An 18117-nucleotide genomic window follows, 5' to 3' on the forward strand; every position below is an offset into this window, starting at 1 on the left:
AAGGATGTTGTAGGAATTGATGAAGCAGGTAGAGCATAAGAATGCAGTGAAAGGGATGTTTCTGGATTAATGCGGGAATCATAAAAATACGTGCATTGGAGTTTGGTGTCTGTAGGAGATGTATCAGGAACGGAGGAATGAAAAGTTTTGATGTGCCTTTGTAATGAGGAAGGAGCATGCAAATTTTTTTGGCAAAATGTACATACAAAATTTTGAAAGTACTCCTACGGCTGTATGTGATGTACTAACCTGTTGTGACGGCAAAGAGAACTACTGGAAGCAAAAGTTTTAAAGCAATGGATACATTGCTTTTGCTTTTTCATATTGAATATAAAAAAGAAACGGGTTGAACTATAATGTATAAACCTAAACTAACTTAAGCTATGATTAAAAGATAACTTATGTATAAAAAAGCAATATGAACTAAAATATTAAAACTATAATATGAGCTAAAGGGTAACGCAGGAATCAAGTAACTAGATAAATATGAAATTCTTAAATGGAATGAAATCTAACCTAAATGTAACCTAAGCTATGAATTGAAATGCAACCCAACCTAAGTGATTAAAACGTACCTTATATATTTGTCTAAAAATAAAATAATGCAAGAATACCTACTTGTAATGCGATCTAAAAAGTGTAAAATAGCTATAACATAAATAGTAATATAATAACCCTAACCTATAAAACACGTAAAAACTAAGAAAAAGACCTTAACCTATAAAACTATGAAAAAAGTAATAAACTTAGTAATTAAAAAAATAAATGTTAATATAATAATGACGAGCAACACACGATTCACAAGAAGATTATAGTAAAACCGTATGAATAACGCACAAAATAATTAAAAAACGAGGTACCAAGAAAACACCGGAAAAGAATAGACGAACAGACGAACACATAGCACGAAAACCACACAAAATTAAACATAATAACGCTAAAATCCCATTCAACTTTGCAGCGAATGTGAAATAATAATACAGCAAACTTCACACCCCAAAAGGAACATTGTAGTCTTCTTCTTTTATTTTTTCTTCTTCTTTTATCCAGGGCCTTTTCACTTAGAACAAAATCCTCGTTCAGAAGGAATACTTAGGGGTCCATTTGTAGTCGCAGATTTGGCGCTAGTGAGCCGATGAAAAAGTATTTTCAAATGTTTTATATTGGTTACTAAGAAACGTCAGTGTTATTTTTGTATAAGTTTACAAAATGGCGATTCTTCTTCGTTTGTGTTTGTATATTTGTTAATAAAGATTTCATCAGGAATTGCTCTCAAATGCATAGCCCTTTGACAATATGAATAGAACAGCTTCAAACTCATATGGAGGACATAATTACTACAATACTACGTAGTGCATTGACATATTAGTCTAATCATAATACACTTTAAGGAAAGAGATCAGTTCTAGGAAATTGTGTAAGAAATCAAATATACGCTTCTACAAGAAAGACATAATACACAAATAGAAAGCTGTTCCAGCTGTTTAATATTGGATTACCACTTCACGCAGATCTGAATATACTTGGGAAAAAATCAAATTTTGCACAGGATGATTACTAGTTAATGAGAGTTAAGAATGACAGACGATGTAATGAACTAACACTATAATGCATTATTCACTAAATTTCACTAAATATTTATATTAATAAGTAGAAAAAAGTGTAGAAGTTATTCCAGTAGATTAGATGTGATATCTATTATATATAAACCAGTGTATTGCAGTGTATTTGTTGATTTATATTTCGATTTGATTGTATATTTATTATAATATAATATTATCTAGTATATTTTTGTTATTATTGTATCATTACAAAACATAATAGGATTGTAATACCAAATTTAGTTTCAAATACCCGTGTATTAAAATTCATTAATTTTCATTTCAAATTTTGCGCCATTAATTTGAGTGCCAAAAGCAGCGCCACCACGTCGAGCGGAGGACCCTTTAAGTATTCCTTCTGAACGTAAAAATCGGGCGAGAGAAGCGTCTATATGAATACGGGGTATTCTAATATTGTCTAGGCTTTTATCTATGATTGTAGTGACTAGATAAGGACACTCATGAAATCTTGCGCTTGCTTGAATTGTCATCCGGTCTCCTGTCACCTGTCATCAGGGTATTCAACACACCACCATCACAACATTTCAAACCCGGATGATGGAACTCTGATGGGCTCTGATGGAACTGACAATCCACAACAGTTTGGAGTCCGAACTTTTGATGGAACCGAAAAAAGTGTTCTGCGCATGCGCGGATAGTTTCGGACTGTCAGATTGGCTCGGATTGAACGAACCCAGTATAAAATGGCGTATAGGCTACAAGGCGCAATGCACTCTGGGAAACCTGACTGAAACGTTAAATCAAATTCAAAAATTTTAATATACTTTTTGAAATTTTTGTAAAAACTTCTGTTTTTAAATTTTTTGAAAAAATTAGTTTGTTTAAAAAATTTGTAAGTAATTGAAGAAGTTAAAATTCTATTTTTGGAAAACTTAGAAATGTATTTTTTTTTATTTAAAACTATAAAATTTTTACTATAACTTCCCGTAGTAAAATATAGTAGTCGCAAAAAATCGAGAATGAAAATTTTGTCGACGATTTCGGGAACAACATTCGATTCGTATTGATAAGGAAGCGTGCTGATTAGTGTTTGGCAGAGGCAGGTCTAGCCGTTCCAAAGATACGGGGCAAAAAGTGCCAAAAACGGTAACCCAGTTTTTAAGACAACGGAGCGTCCGAATTTAATAATTCAAAAACCATTATTAAATTTTTGAAAAGGCCGCTCTAGCGGTTACAGAGATCCAGTAAAAAAAAAAGTAAAAAAAAATGCCATTAGGCGGTCGTACATGATTATTATCAGATATTATATGGAGATTTTAATAACATGTATCAATTTTGTTTACGTTTCTATGGGTTCCGTAACATCGTTTGTTTGTTTAACAGCGACGCGGCGCTTACGAGCTTCGATAATTCATCTCATCAAAAACATTTTTCTTCAAAAGTTTTTTTTTTCAAAAAGTCATTTTTTTTTAAATGTAGAATTGTTAAAAAGTCAAAGTTAAAAAAAAAAAAAAAAAGAAATTGTACGTGAAGTTTCAGTAATTTGTCTAACGCACGATGCCATACGCAACTAGTTAAATCAATCTAATCGGTTGATATAAAATGTATATATATCCGTGCTCTATAACTGACACTACGGAATTTAAAAATTAGATCAATCGATTTTTCATTAAAATATAAAGTTGTGGAAAATATTTTCTAACAAAACATTGCACATTTATTACATCAGGTAACAAATGTATATAACTTTGTAACTCCCGACATACATTGCGCTTACATTACACTTAGTTAACATTTGTTATAAAACTTTGTAATTTTAAAATACATTGCGCGTACATTACATTTAGTTAACATTTGTTATATAACTTTGTAACTTCAAAATACATTGCGGGTACATTACATTTAATTAACACTTGTTATATAACTTTGTAACATAAAAAGTTATATTGCGGCAACAAGTAGTGTTTACTGGGTATATATATATATATATATATATATATATATATATATATATATATATATGAAAATAGCCCGTTCCAGGCACTGCAATTTGAAATGGCTATGGAAAATCTCTTGCACTATTCTTCCCTGAATCAAGTTGAAGTTCAACTCAGTTCGCTGTATATATATATATATATATACATAGCTGGGCACCGTTAATCAAAAAGTTAACTTCGTTAATCGTTAATCCGCTACAAAAAAAGTTAGCTTCGTTAAACGTTAAAGCGTTACATTTCGGAATAATTAACGCAAGTTAACGTTAATCGTTAATCCGTTAATATGTGTAAAATTACATTTTTATATTGTTGCGTTAGTGAACTTAAAAAACTTATTGGTTTAGGTTCTGGAAGTTAACAGGTTATGAATAAAACAAAATACTTGTATAATTCAACCCCTTAATGGCGCGACGCGCTTTATGCACACACCGTGATAATAACGCTATTGGTCAACTTTCTGTTTTTATGATTGCATATAGTTTTTACAAGAATTTTTTTCTAAATAAAGGGAAAGAGTTTTTTTGCGAAAAATAGGAAACGCGCGACGGGTTAAGCGTCGGGTATTAGGTGCATATTTCTTTTCATGAACATTAACATGTTGAAGTTCTCGTCTGAAAGCGAGGCTCGTTTTGGTGTCAAAATGTCTTTACCCGTGGAAAACAAACGTTCAACTGCAGCGCTTGAGGGTATAGCAGTATTGTATTTAATAAACAGATTTATGAATATCTGTTCCCCGAGGAATGCAGCATCGTTGAACAAGTCTTTTGAACATGTTGGCACTGTTCATCATTCACGAGTGGTCCAAATCTTTTCTCTATGTCATTTAATAAGGCATTGGCTAAAGCTGTGCCGTGCGGTAAATAGTAATAATTGGCAGGGCCGTGCCTGGGTATGTGGCCGCCTGCGTGCGAGCATATAAATGGCCGCCCTTAAAAATAGCATAATAGGAAAATATCCAATATGTTCTCACGAAAAAAATCGTCTTGTAATTTTCAAGTTTTCTCGACATTTTAAGTCATTCTGAATCGTTTGAAAGCCGATATTTGAATTTTCGGCAACGTTGTCTCAAAAACGGTTAAATCCAATCAAAAGTTTAAAAGTCATTTGATGTAACTAGATAATGACTAGCGCCTGTCAGTTTTGTGCGACGATCGGCCAAGCTGTTTCTAATCAACAGAAAAATATGAAATTTATTGTACACGTTTTAGCCAAAAATTCTGCATCGATTTTAAAAATTCAGGAACTGTTTGAAAGATATCATTTAGGAATCGTGCTGATTACTTCTAAGAGATCGGTCAGTTCGTTTCTTCGTGTTTAATTGGTGAATATTGCTTTACGATGATATTTATAAAACTTTTTTGGCGATAGTGATCATGGTCTCTAAGATAACTAAATATTTTGACCCACATTAAGTCATTTTAATTTTTAAAATCTGTACTATCAAAGATTGCAAAAATGAGCGGCGCATTTTTACGTGAGTCAAAATTTCATCTTTAGTGGACCTTTTCTCAAAAATGCACAATCCCATTTGAAAAATCGTCAAAATTCGTAAATTCGTAAATTAAGTTTTGTCAATAATCGACGAGTCGTTTTTCAGTTATTGATTAACAAATTGCTTTGGAAATTTGGATCTTGTTTTTAATTTACTACAGTTTGTTTCTTGTTCAATAATATGTTATTTTTAAACTATTTATAAAACATAACTAATATTTTTAGAAAATTTGTACAAAATTGAATAATCTGCGATAGTTTTTCACATTGCAATGTACTCATGAATTAATATATTTTTATTGTTAAGTCGATTATTAACACATGTTGGATACTTCATGCAACTTGATTTAGGCAAAGTTGCCACTTACACCAAGTTTATAACTTATAAATTATTTAGAAACAGAGTCGCATTCAATAGGGCCGCCTTTGGCTGATTTTTACTACGGTAATTTTGGTCTTTTAGATATATACAGCGGACTTTACGGCAGCGAATGAGTTCAGCGGACTTTAAGCTTGGCCGCCTCTTAATCCAACAATCTTTTAATTTGACCGCCTTTTAATTCAGTAGACTTTTAATGCAACAGCTATTTATTTCGACCATTTTTTGTTATGGCCGTCTTTGAATTTGTTCTTTTTTTCATTTGGCCGCCCCTCGGCCGTCTCAAAAGGCGGCCGCCTGCGTGCGGTGCACGCACTGCACGCTGGCCAGGCACGGTCCTGGGCATTGGATTAACGATTAACGGACTTCTGGCATTTTAACGGAAGTTAACGTGTCCGTTAACATTTTCAAAAGTTAACTTAAAAGTTAATCCGTTAATCAAAATGTTAACTTCGTTAATTAACGATTAACGGATTAACGAGTTAATGCCCAGCTATGTATATATATATATATATATATATATATATATATATATATATATATATATATATAGCGAGCTGAAATGAACTTCAACTTGATTCAGGGAAGAATAGTGCAAGAGATTTTCCATAGCCATTTCTGATTGCAATGTCTGGAATGGGCTATTTTCATTTGGAAAAATATTTTTGATCCATATTTTCATCATTACTGATTTTCATTTTTTCAGAGCAAAAGCCCGAACTCCCGACCCTGTCCACATAAAGCGCCTATATTTATCTTAACTGGAATGAAGCTGAAATAATATAAAATATCAATTTCATAGACATAAAGAAATCTTTTTTTTTATAATTTTAATTTTAGATTTTAAAAACTCCTTATAATTATTAAGATATTACATAAATTCATAAAATATTCTATAACCCATTCATGAAATTTCATTTCCATTCAATCTTTGCTACACAATTTTGCATATTAAAAATCTATTATGTATCTGATACATAATTATATATATGTAAATACAATAATCTCATACAATACAATAGATAAAAACATATTCATAGTTATATATATATATATATATATATATATATATTATATATATCAATATACATGTATGTATTATTATGAATGTATCTAAAATATGCATGTAATATAATTCTTTATGTATATAAAATTGCATAACAATGAGTTCAATTTAAATATTGAAAAATGTCAGAACTGCTAGAAAAAAAAATTGAATAAAATTCCAATAAAATATTATCAAATCTACTATAAGTAATAAATAATCTCACATCAATCAGCACATATTGGAGTCATCATTCGTCATGTACGAATACTGAAATAAAAACATGTATTAATAACAAATCAGAAAATATTGAAGGTTGATAGTTTGAAATAGCGGCTGTAATAATGCATTCAAAGTTATTGTATTTCATGAAAAATAATAGATAAATGTAGTTGTAATAATGAATATCTTAAATTTTATGAAAATATCAGTAATGAAAACAGTGTTAAACAATTGAATAAGAAATTTTTGTAATCAAATTGTAATGTCAACTGTGTATGTTATTAAATGCACTTATGCCACAAACAATACTATAATGCATATTGTGTTCAAAATAATATGAATCAATTTTGAGAACCACTTTGAAAATTAGATTGATTAAATACATATTCACACACACACACACACAAACATCTCATCTTCAGCGTAATTTCAAAACAATTAATTACATACTAACACATTATTTAATATTTTATTTAAATTATTTTAATTTTTGAAAAACAAAAAAAGGTGTCAAATTTTGTAAGAGATAGTTGGTGTTTTTTGTTTTTCAAAAATTGAATGTAATTTAAATAAAATATTAAATAATGTGTTAGTATATAATTAACTGTATTGAAATTACACTGAAAATGAGGCATACCATGGTCTCGAAACAACTGCAATTATTAAATAAAGTATGTGTTAAAAATCTAAGTGTTGTAATTTTCAAATTGAACATTTAATATATATATATATATATATATATTATTATATATATATATATATATAAATAATATATATATATATATATATATATATATATATTTGAATTTTGCATATATTAAGCTTATATATTAAAGTTTGTGTGTAAAAAAATCTAATAAATTATATGCGGTTTTGGATGGTGCCACTTTAAACACGAAAGGAATTAAGCAGCATTTTCAACATATTTTACTCTTTTGATATAAAAAAGGTAAAAATGATGTTTCAGTCAAAATGAAATTAACCAATGTGTATGGAAATGACGTGTAGATAGTACGACAGTTCCAGAACTGGTTTGCTAAATTTTATTACGGGTATTCTAATGTCAAAACGCACCAGGTTCAAGAAAAACGGTTGAAGCTGATAAAGACACGAAAAAAGCAAACAAGCAAATAACAATATGTGAGATCATATTGGGTTTAAATGTATCAAATTCAACACTTCATGATCACTTAAGAGGTCTGGAATTTTACTCAAAACTCAATGTATGGTTCTCAGAGAGATGTCTGCAATTCGCATCTGAAGGGCCATGAAAATGATCAGTTTTTGGAGCAAATTGTTACTAGGAATGTAAAATGGGTTGTAAAGAATATAATACACTTGATTGCTCATGCACAAAAAGGGAAGAACCTGCTCAAAAGAGTTGTATGTTTGAAGAGATTTTAAAAAGTTGTTTATTTTTCAGCTTTCCCAGGATAACATAACGGTTAATTCAGATGCCTAATGTCATTAGCTGGATAAACTAGATGATGTACTTCAATGGAAAAGGTCCAGAATTAACCAACAAGACATAACAAAGACCTCATATAAGTTTGGTCAATTGTCAAAAGCTTTTACAGCTTGAATAGGACACAATGCCACATCTATCACATTCTCCAGATTTGGTATCAACGGACAATTTTTGTTCTGGTCACTAAAAAAAATTTTTAGGCGGTAAAATCTTTACCTCAAATGAGGAGGTTGAAAAGCACTTTGATCAGTTTTTTGCCAATATTGACAAAAAATGTATGATCCCAAAATTATACTACTATCAGAAATTTAGCAAAAGATATCCAATCAAAACGAACAGTACATAATTCATTAAAGTATAAGTTTATTTATACAAAAATGACTTGCCAAAATATCTATAAAAAACAAAGTTGCTTTCCGAACAACCCAATATGTTTAATTAAATAGGTTAATATGCCAATACTCTTTTAATCTCGCACAATCAAAATACTTAGCAATTCATTTTCCTTACCGGTACAACAGAAGAAGTTTCTATAGCAGGATCTGTGGATGGTTGATTGATCATTGGAATTGCAATTGCTTGTGATTGAACTACATTTGAAGAATCTAATGCATTCACTACATCATTCATTTCTACATTCATACTTGAATTATCATGGTTGGGTTGTTGAGTACTTAATTGAGCTAATTTCTGTGTTAAGGCCATCGTTCCTCCTTCAGCTACAGTAATTATTGCCCAAATTGTATCTACAAATATAATAAATGTTGATTCCACCTTATAAACATACAACTAGAAGAATGAAAAACAAAAGTTACTTGGGACATCTGTTACTACTTACCTTAAAATATATATTTATATAAAATTCATATAATGAAATGATCTATTATCGACAAATTTTGAAAATAAAGAAAATTTCTCAGAACATTGTCTTTTAGTGACAAAAACATTCTAATTACAAGTAAAAGTTAAACAAATTAGTGAGCTTCCACTTCAACATTTAAAGACATTTGGAGATTATAATGAAAATACAATCAATTCTCTAACACAATAAGCAACAAGTTAGAGTTTGAAACTAAAACTTAAAATAACATAAACATAAAATCATATTTGAATTGTTTACCACCAAAATAACTCCCACCACTAGTCATCATTCTCCATTTAGTCTGATGTACACCTGGTTCAGAAGGACTGACCATTTCAATTGTAATATGCCATACTTGACCAGGAACTAATGCAGGCATTGAATATCTAAAGCAAATTTATTATGTATTATTTTATTCAATTATAAGTTTATGCAGCTAACCTCTTTAAACACTCCATTTGTGTTGTGGTACCAATCATTTGTAGAACACAATCTCGCGGCCAAGCTTCATCACCATTGTTTTGAATTCTCCACGTTTTAATAAAACTGAAATAGAGAATTACAAAGTTTATTGCATTTGTTTAGTTAATTCAATAAAAAACAGTTGCATTAAATTTTAGAGATTATGAAAAAATCATGTATAACAATAAAGCAAAGATTACACTGAACAATGTTGATTGAAAACAATTTTTATATAAATTTTGTAATTGTGGGCATTGCTTAGAAATTTGATTCATATCATATGTTATACTTAAGCAAAATGTGTAAAATTTTATTTAAATAACATATAAGTAAGTAACATACTTAATTATTAAGATAAAATAAAATTTAAACCAATGCTATAGTAATATCTCAAACAATAACATTTGTATAATCTTAAGATTTAATCTCTAATTTTATGACATTTTACATATTACATAAGAAAAACTGCTATAGTAATATCTCAAACAATAACATTTGTATAATCTTAAGATTTAATCTCTAATTTTATGACATTTTACATATTACATAAGAAAAACAATTATATAACATCACAATGTAAATCAAACATAAATATTAGAAATTATGATATCTATTTATGATTCTAACCTTCGTTGTTCTTCCTCATTTGCTATTTTTCTATGCAGGATAAGAATTCACTTAGTTGCAAAGTTTTTTTTTTCAATAAACTGATCTACATTAAAAAGTCATATTCCTATATTATTTAGTAAGAATCAAGTAGGATATATAAAACTAATTTTCTGTAAAATATACCCAAAATAGGTTGTGACAAATCTATATAAAAACTTATTAAGTTGCCTCAGGATACAAAAGAATTCAAGATTTTCATGATGTCTATGACTTGATGAAAATGTATGTAAGTGTTTTACCAATTGTGTTTTTTCTCAACATCTCAAAGTGTTCAACTATTATTACACAACTGCTATACACTATAATATTAATAAAAAATAATTTTTCTATATAGATTATACCTCGTATTAGGAGTGATACATTCGCCTTCGCCAACTGTTACATCAGCTAATAATATCATCGATGGTACCTTAGCAGGTGTTTCACAATCCAAATAAGAACCAATAGCTGCTTGCAAGTTCCTATATGAAAGTTAAGGTAACATGTATTTGACTTATAACCCATTACATTATATTCATATATATAAATAAACAACTAAAACAACATCGACCTACCAGTTGCTCATGTCTAGAAAAAATCTTGCTGTAGACTCATTTAAATTATTCCCCAAAATCTTTTGTAATTGGCTGACGAGCTCATCATGATCAGTAGTACCCAGACAGCTGAATTGTTGAAGAAGACTTTGTTCCAAATCATTTGCACTTTGCAGATTTTGATCCAACGGTCCATTGTCAAAATCCATGGTCGAATAAAATTGCCAGATAATTTTAAATAATAAATAAAAAAAAAACTCATTCAATTACTAAACCTATTGTTATCAAACATATTTTTTTTGTTGCAATGTAATATTTTGACAACCATCTGTATGACGACAAGTTGACAAAACTGCAATAGTGTTGCCAGAGCTAACATAAACATAGAATTTTTAAAGTATTACCAGATGAAAACGGCAGAATGATATCCATAGATAAAAGAAGAGTAAAATCATAGATAAGGAAATGGATGAGTATAATAATATCATAGATAAAAGAAAAGAATAATAACTTTGATATTACGCTGCCTTTTCTACTTTTAAGCAACTCATGTTTGTTTTAATATGGTGGCCAATAACATAAATATTTTAATTATGACTACATACCTCACTGAATCTATCCAACGAAGCAATTTATTTATTTTATAACTTACTTTCGAATTTATAACAAAATTCACTTTCTTATTCATGCGCTTTCTTCACTTATTACTCTTAAGATTGGTGACACAGAATAGCAAAGTTAAAATTAAATTAAAATCTGAATTACTTTCGATATACAATTTTTTGTTAAATTTTTTAAAGCAAATTTGTCAATACAAGTAGAAAGTTTTTTGAATCATTCAAATCAGATGTTTAGTTCTCCCAAAAAATGCCATTTTTTGCACATTTAGCTCTGTAACTTCGAAATGGTTGGACCAGCCTTTGCCAAAAACTAAACACTTCTCCCAATCATTCCAAATTGAATGTTTTTTGGATGATTCAAATCGGATACTCTGTTCTCTCAAAACCTCGATTTTTATTTTCTGCATTCTTTGCTCCCTATCTCCGTAACGGCGGAACCTGCCTTTGCCAAAAATTAATCAGCACATCTCCCTATCAATAGGAATCAAATGTTTTTTTGACCATTCAAATCGGTTGATCCGTGCGCGCGAAAACGTAAACGAAAAAATGCAGACACACAAAACACACACACACACATCCATTTTTTTGAGATATGCCAAAATGTTCATAAACCTTCAAAACGTGAAGATATGCAAAAATTTTCATTTTCGATTTTCGACCCATTATGTGAAAACTAAATGTAAACTAGTGGTGTATGGCATCGTGCCTTAAGGGGTTAGGGGTACTTGGAGTTACGAAAAAATGAGAATTTTCAGTATTGTTTTTTTGTTATTAGACTTTTTTTTCACAAAAATTTTAATACGGCATCATTATACAATGTTTTGACTTGAAGTAACAAAAATTTCAGAAAAAAAAATTAATATTCCCAAAGTTATAGCTGTTTTTGATGACCATGTTCAAAAAAACGGTCCTGGCGGTGACCATCATAACTCCTTAGAGATTCATCTAAATCAATCAAATAAAAAAAAATAGTTTTATAAATAGATAATCCTGGGCCTGATCAAAGGTTTTCTTTTTTTGCAAAAATTAACAAAATGGCAGCATCAGAAATAAAATTTCTAGATTTTTGGGTAAAAAATCAACAGTCAATTGGTCTTAAAAAATTTAAATTTTAGAAAAATAAAAATCCTTCGATCAGGCCCGAGTTTATTTTGTATTCTAAAAGCTGTATAAATTTCATTAAAGTTTACTAAGCGGTTTTTTGAGTTACAGTGGTCACCGGTTCAAAAAACATAGTTTTGAGAAAAACGCGTTTAAAGTTTCACATTGGATTTACGCACAGAAATTCAAATTATTGAATTACTTAAACCGAGTCATCTATTTCTGGGTCATATCAATCATTGTGCAAGTTTCCAAAATTTTCATTTGCTGATGCCTACGAAGCATTCTAGCCTCCTGAGTGTTCTCGTTGGCGCGCTGATCTGCCACTTTCACACGTGCAGCATCCCATTTAGCAGCATACCAATGGGAATTATATCCACAATTAGGTACTAGGGCATTCATAATCAATAATATTGATTATGTATATGTATTCGGCAATTTCTACGATAGTAGAACTAGTATTCACGGTTTTTAGGCATGATTTTTACACTAGTTGGCTGAAGCTTTTAAGTTTTTTGATTATGGATTCAATCTTGAACTACACATCTTGAAGGTAAATTATCATTGCTCAGATCGTCGTAAATCAGTTTAAAAGCTTTTAAAACATCAGGAGGTGAGGGAGAATAATCTTGAGTATAAGTATCGAGCTCTCCACTTGCGTCAACGCGCTGGTAATAGTCCAATAACTCGAAAAGTAAACATCGGATCAACTTGAAATTTTCAGAGAACATTTTCAAGATATTACACTTAATGAAAATGCAAAAAACTAAAAATCGATTTTTCAAAAATTCCAAGTACCCCTAACCCCTTAAGGCAAATTGCTTTTTAAATACTAGAAAAAAAATAAATTAGTAAATTTAATCGACGAAAGGTCACATCGGCTCACATACACACATACAAGCAAACATACTTTTCTAAATTTGGTCTCAAACGATTAAGAATGTGTTATAATGCCATGACAACATAATACAAGCAAGTCGGATTTTTTCATAAAACACTATTTTGAGAAGCTAAAAATTTAATTTTGATATTTTTCTATAAAAAAAAAAAATATATATATATATATATATTTTGAAGGCGGCCAAATATACTTGCACGCGGGTACACTTTTGATAATTTGCATATATGTAATTTAAGAAAATAAGAGTTCCAAACATATTTCTTTCTATTTTTATATAAAAGTATCTATTATATAATATATATTATATATATTATAATATTATAATTTAACCCTTGTAGCTATAGACTGTATTAATCACTGATTTGTTGATATAATTTATGTATTGTTGCAGTTCTTGTAAGAAATTATTGATTATTTATTACATATGTTGTTAAGCGGACTTTAATTTTAGAAGCGAGAAAATAAGTCTCATCAAACTCTCCGCTACCCCCTCTGCACAATGCCATGAAGATTGCTGCTTCTTGGCAATATAATAAAATGAAAATACGTCCGAATAATATAGCATCATATTCTGCTTTTCTAATATTTCTTTAATAATTCTATTAATAATATTGAAACGCCTCTTTGATTGTAGTCCGGAGTATTTTCTAATGTTCCTCTTGGATACGAACATCTCACAAAAAGCAATAAAATTTTTGATATTATTTATTATAAACGTATAAGTAGCATTTTATAACAGACATGATATAAAATATACAAATATTTATTCTAAACACTCTTTATCAGCATCATCTTTAGATAAATACATCGGTTTCATTAAGTTCTTGAATTTATCAAATTCGCACAATTCATCGCAGCCTCTGAGTTTTAAAATATTTTTATCCGAAATTGGTTGACTTGGATTATTACTATAGTGTAGCTAAAATTAAATAAATTTGTATGTAATTGACCATTATACCATACGTTGGATTGTGTTAACCTATAGGATTCAAAAAACTTTTTGTCAACAACATTCACTAATATTTTGTTTATCAATTATTCATAGACCAATTAATGAATATAGATGCATTAACTTTAATTTTTGTTATTTTAATAAATAATTGAAAAAATCTATTAGAGTGCCTATTCGGATAATAAAGTACTTCCATGATTGAAAATATCATCTTCGATGTATTTTTTTTCAATTTCTAACAAAATTCACCTTGTTTTGTATGTAGTTAATTCTTCCATGATTATAGTTAGTATATAGTTTAATTATTCCATGAGTATATTATAACGCTATACATTTTTGATATAGAAAATTTAAGAAAAATATTTGTTCACGCGTGAGCAGCATAATTAATATTCAAATCGCGATTAGTTATAATATAACAGTTAATGAGTCAATTTGGATCCATTATTTTTAAATAAATATCGTTTAAAATAAATATTGATTAGTTAATTTTAGCATTAGTATGTAAATATCCGTGAAGAATCTTGCGATAAACATTGATGAACTGGATTTAATTAATATATTTTCATTAATTATCACAATTAATATATGATGAAATATGACTTAATTCCCATCAATCTATAATGAATGACTTACCCTGATATGATATGTCTGCTCTTCGACTTTCTGGTAAACTTCTGTAATAAACATTGAACCAGCTTCTGGATGCGGAAGTAAATTTTCACTGTGATATCCTTCATCGCCGCCCATTGCATGACATAATAGATTTCAGAAATGGTGGTGTTGTTCCAAAATACCATCTTTTTACCATCGGGAGTTTCGCCCTTCGTTCTCAGTGATCAACATCGTCCAGTAAATGAGATACGTACCTACCTGTTAATAAGAAATGAAAGAAATTATATTAATATATTATATATTATTATAATTATATATGCCCAAAAATATATGCACATTAGTGATTTGTCCATTGATTTTTCCTATTTCAATCAGACATAGATATTTCTGCTTATTGCATTTCTAATTTTTAAAGACTTGTAGATTATTACCTGCCGAAAGCCTTTTCAAAGATGTAATTGAGAATGCAGTTTCATAAACTTTTCTTGACATAGTTTTTAATAACTTCTCCTTCACCTTTGCATGTTGGTAGCGCACCATTTTGGTCATTATACTTAAAAATATGCATTAATATTAATTTTTATTAAAATTTATAATATTATTATAAACATGCATGCATATATATTTAAATACTTATATTAATAGTTATGTATGCAATGTGATTATTTTAGTATAAATTATTTCTAGACTATGTTCTGTAGATAATATGCCACCATATCAACAACTTTATTATAACCATGGATGAAATTATTTAAACTAGGTGTACTTGGCATATTGCATTGAGGCAAGTTTCAAAAACTTCTATGATTTTCATAATTAAACCACTTTTTGTAGTCCTATAATATTTAAGGATATTTGTTTAGGGTTTAATCAAAATCTTCAAGATTTTTTTTTTCAACATTTATGGGCCGATTCTGCCGCATAACAAATCAATGTTATGGCAAGGCCATGTTACGTTACAACTTTTATAGATATGCTACTGAATCATACTGAATACTGTCAAATGTGATGTATTTGCTATTCATTCAGGCGTTTTACACATAAACTGCAACATCACTCGTATGTTATGAAGCTGTGTCAGAAAGACCCTGCTATCTAAGATCGTTTTTTTGACATTTGTGCGGTTTCTAGATTTGGGTTTTTCTATCTGACAACCTGAGAAAGACGCTTGACTGCACAGCAACCACATGGCTTTTGTCAATATTTAGAACAAATTTGTATGAAATTCTTCATAACATAGCCTTGGCAGGAAGAAACCAACCAACCAATATTTATAGAAAACAAATCAACACGATTTCCAGCTGATGATAGATATTTTTTGACCAGCATATACATTTTTAAATTGATGCCTGAGTTTTTGGCGAGAACATTGAACGAAAATTTTGGATTTATCTGCTCAGAAGAAATGACTCCGCCGATCAACGTGAAAAACTAAGCTACTTAAGTAGTCATTTTCTGTAAAGAGTCATTTCTTTTGAGCAGATAAATATAAATCCAATTGAGAACTGTCAAGTTTCATAGAAAGGACTTTAATTTTTTTGAGAGGTCAAAAAAGGTAAAATTTAGCTCACAAACAAGCATACTTTTTTTTACTTTGATTTTTAATTTAACTTTTAATCAGATTCAAAATGACTTGGCGAAAACAAACTCCTTTTGGAAAGTTAAAAATATGCGAAATATTAGATATGTATAACTGCCTGAGGAAGTATATAGATTAAAACCGGTAAACTTAGTTTTATTATATAAGTTAAAGAACATTATTATATTAGAAGTTAAAGAACATGCATTATTATCATTGGGCATGGTTATCTCGTTTTCTAAAAACTATTACCAATTCAAAAATTACTTTATAAAAAAACGTGTTTACGCAATCTAAAAAAATGCTAACGTATATTTGCAAGTAACAAATCTTGTAATTAGTTTTACTCACCTTTGACAAATCATGAGAAAACCTAGTTTTTCTGGATCATCCTTAAACTGTGGGAGCGATTCATCACATTCTTAAGATGATCTCTGAATTCGGACATAATGTTATCATGAGTTCCGAACAGATTTTTGAACTTTTTGTAAAATGCCGGACATGCATCAGGATTATGCACACGTGTTATCTGTAAAATAATAAATAGGAATAAATAACACAACACATATATATATATATATATATATATATATATAATATTATATTTTAATGATGCCTATAAATATTTTAAAATATGTTTTCTCATATATTTACTTTACTTACGTCATTTATCAATGAGTGTTTTAACTGGTGGAAGTAAATCTTCGCTTGGAGCATGTATTCTCAGATCAGTGCAAAAAGGCTGAAATAATTATTATTCGTCATTTTTTAATTATATTTATTCATTGATGACAATAATACATACCTTGCCTTTTATAGCGTTTAAAGCAGACAACACATGACTTTGCGTAACATTGAAATTATGTGGATTTCTCAACTCAATCAAATGAGGATGAAGTTGTTCATAACTCTTCAAAAATGGTGCATATCTTTGTTGCAAAAATTTCCATTTTCATGTGCCAATTTCATATCATTCTCCTGGAATATTAGAAAAAAATTAATAAAACACTTGAAGATAATAATAAAATTAAAGATTGGATATATACTATTTTTATATTTTGCCCCTACAAAAGATTCTTACCAAATGCATTGGTCCAATTACTCCTGCTGGATGGAAACGTATAGTAATATTTGGTATGTGCCATTGTTGAGGGTTGCTTAATGTGTTAGGTCCACCACCCAAAGCCTTGGATAATTTGTTTGATAATTATTATATTCACAATGTCAAATGTCTTTTATATAAATACGATATGTAACCGATTACAATGAACAGTAAAATTAATTATTTTCCACAGAAAGTATATTAAGATTATTGTCACACTCACATTAACCCAAGCAACATATTTTATAAATATATGAAAATACAGAGTATGAATATACTAGATTATATTACATTCTTATGTGATATTAACTCTGTGGGGACGGCTGTCCCCTGAGTAGACAAACATACTATGTGGGGCACAGGATATTTTTTAAACAATGACTCAGTCAAACTGACTAGGAGGAAGGCGGCGAACAACATTTATTGTAAAACATGCCAAAATTCAACCAGCTATGCATTTGGAAATTGTTTTAAACGTCGCCATCCTTTATAAAAGATCAAGAATAAAAAAACCCTTTCGACTCGGATGCCGCCGCTCTGGCGGCATGATATGTTTT

At 29.6% G+C, this 18117-nt stretch overlaps 1 protein-coding gene and 1 pseudogene across 1 annotated transcript; both read right to left on the reverse strand.

Moving 5' to 3' along the window:
* Positions 1-6621: 6621 nt before the first annotated feature.
* LOC113385332 (uncharacterized protein C6orf106-like) lies at positions 6622-10991 on the reverse strand. Its single transcript, XM_026623173.1, has 6 exons — positions 10712-10991; positions 10499-10618; positions 9468-9572; positions 9285-9412; positions 8675-8910; positions 6622-6744 (listed from the first exon to the last, which is right to left on the reverse strand). The coding sequence occupies exons 1-6, from the start codon at positions 10897-10899 to the stop codon at positions 6706-6708; spliced, it is 816 nt and encodes a 271-aa protein (XP_026478958.1). The 5' UTR covers positions 10900-10991; the 3' UTR covers positions 6622-6705.
* Positions 10992-14075: 3084 nt separating this feature from the next.
* LOC113385700 lies at positions 14076-15419 on the reverse strand (annotated as a pseudogene).
* Positions 15420-18117: the final 2698 nt, after the last annotated feature.

Source organism: Ctenocephalides felis, unplaced genomic scaffold (genome assembly GCF_003426905.1).
Source record: "Ctenocephalides felis isolate EL2017-DRISC unplaced genomic scaffold, ASM342690v1 CF-g0.4_SCAFFOLD_03571, whole genome shotgun sequence".
Taxonomy (NCBI): Eukaryota; Metazoa; Arthropoda; class Insecta; order Siphonaptera; family Pulicidae; genus Ctenocephalides; species Ctenocephalides felis.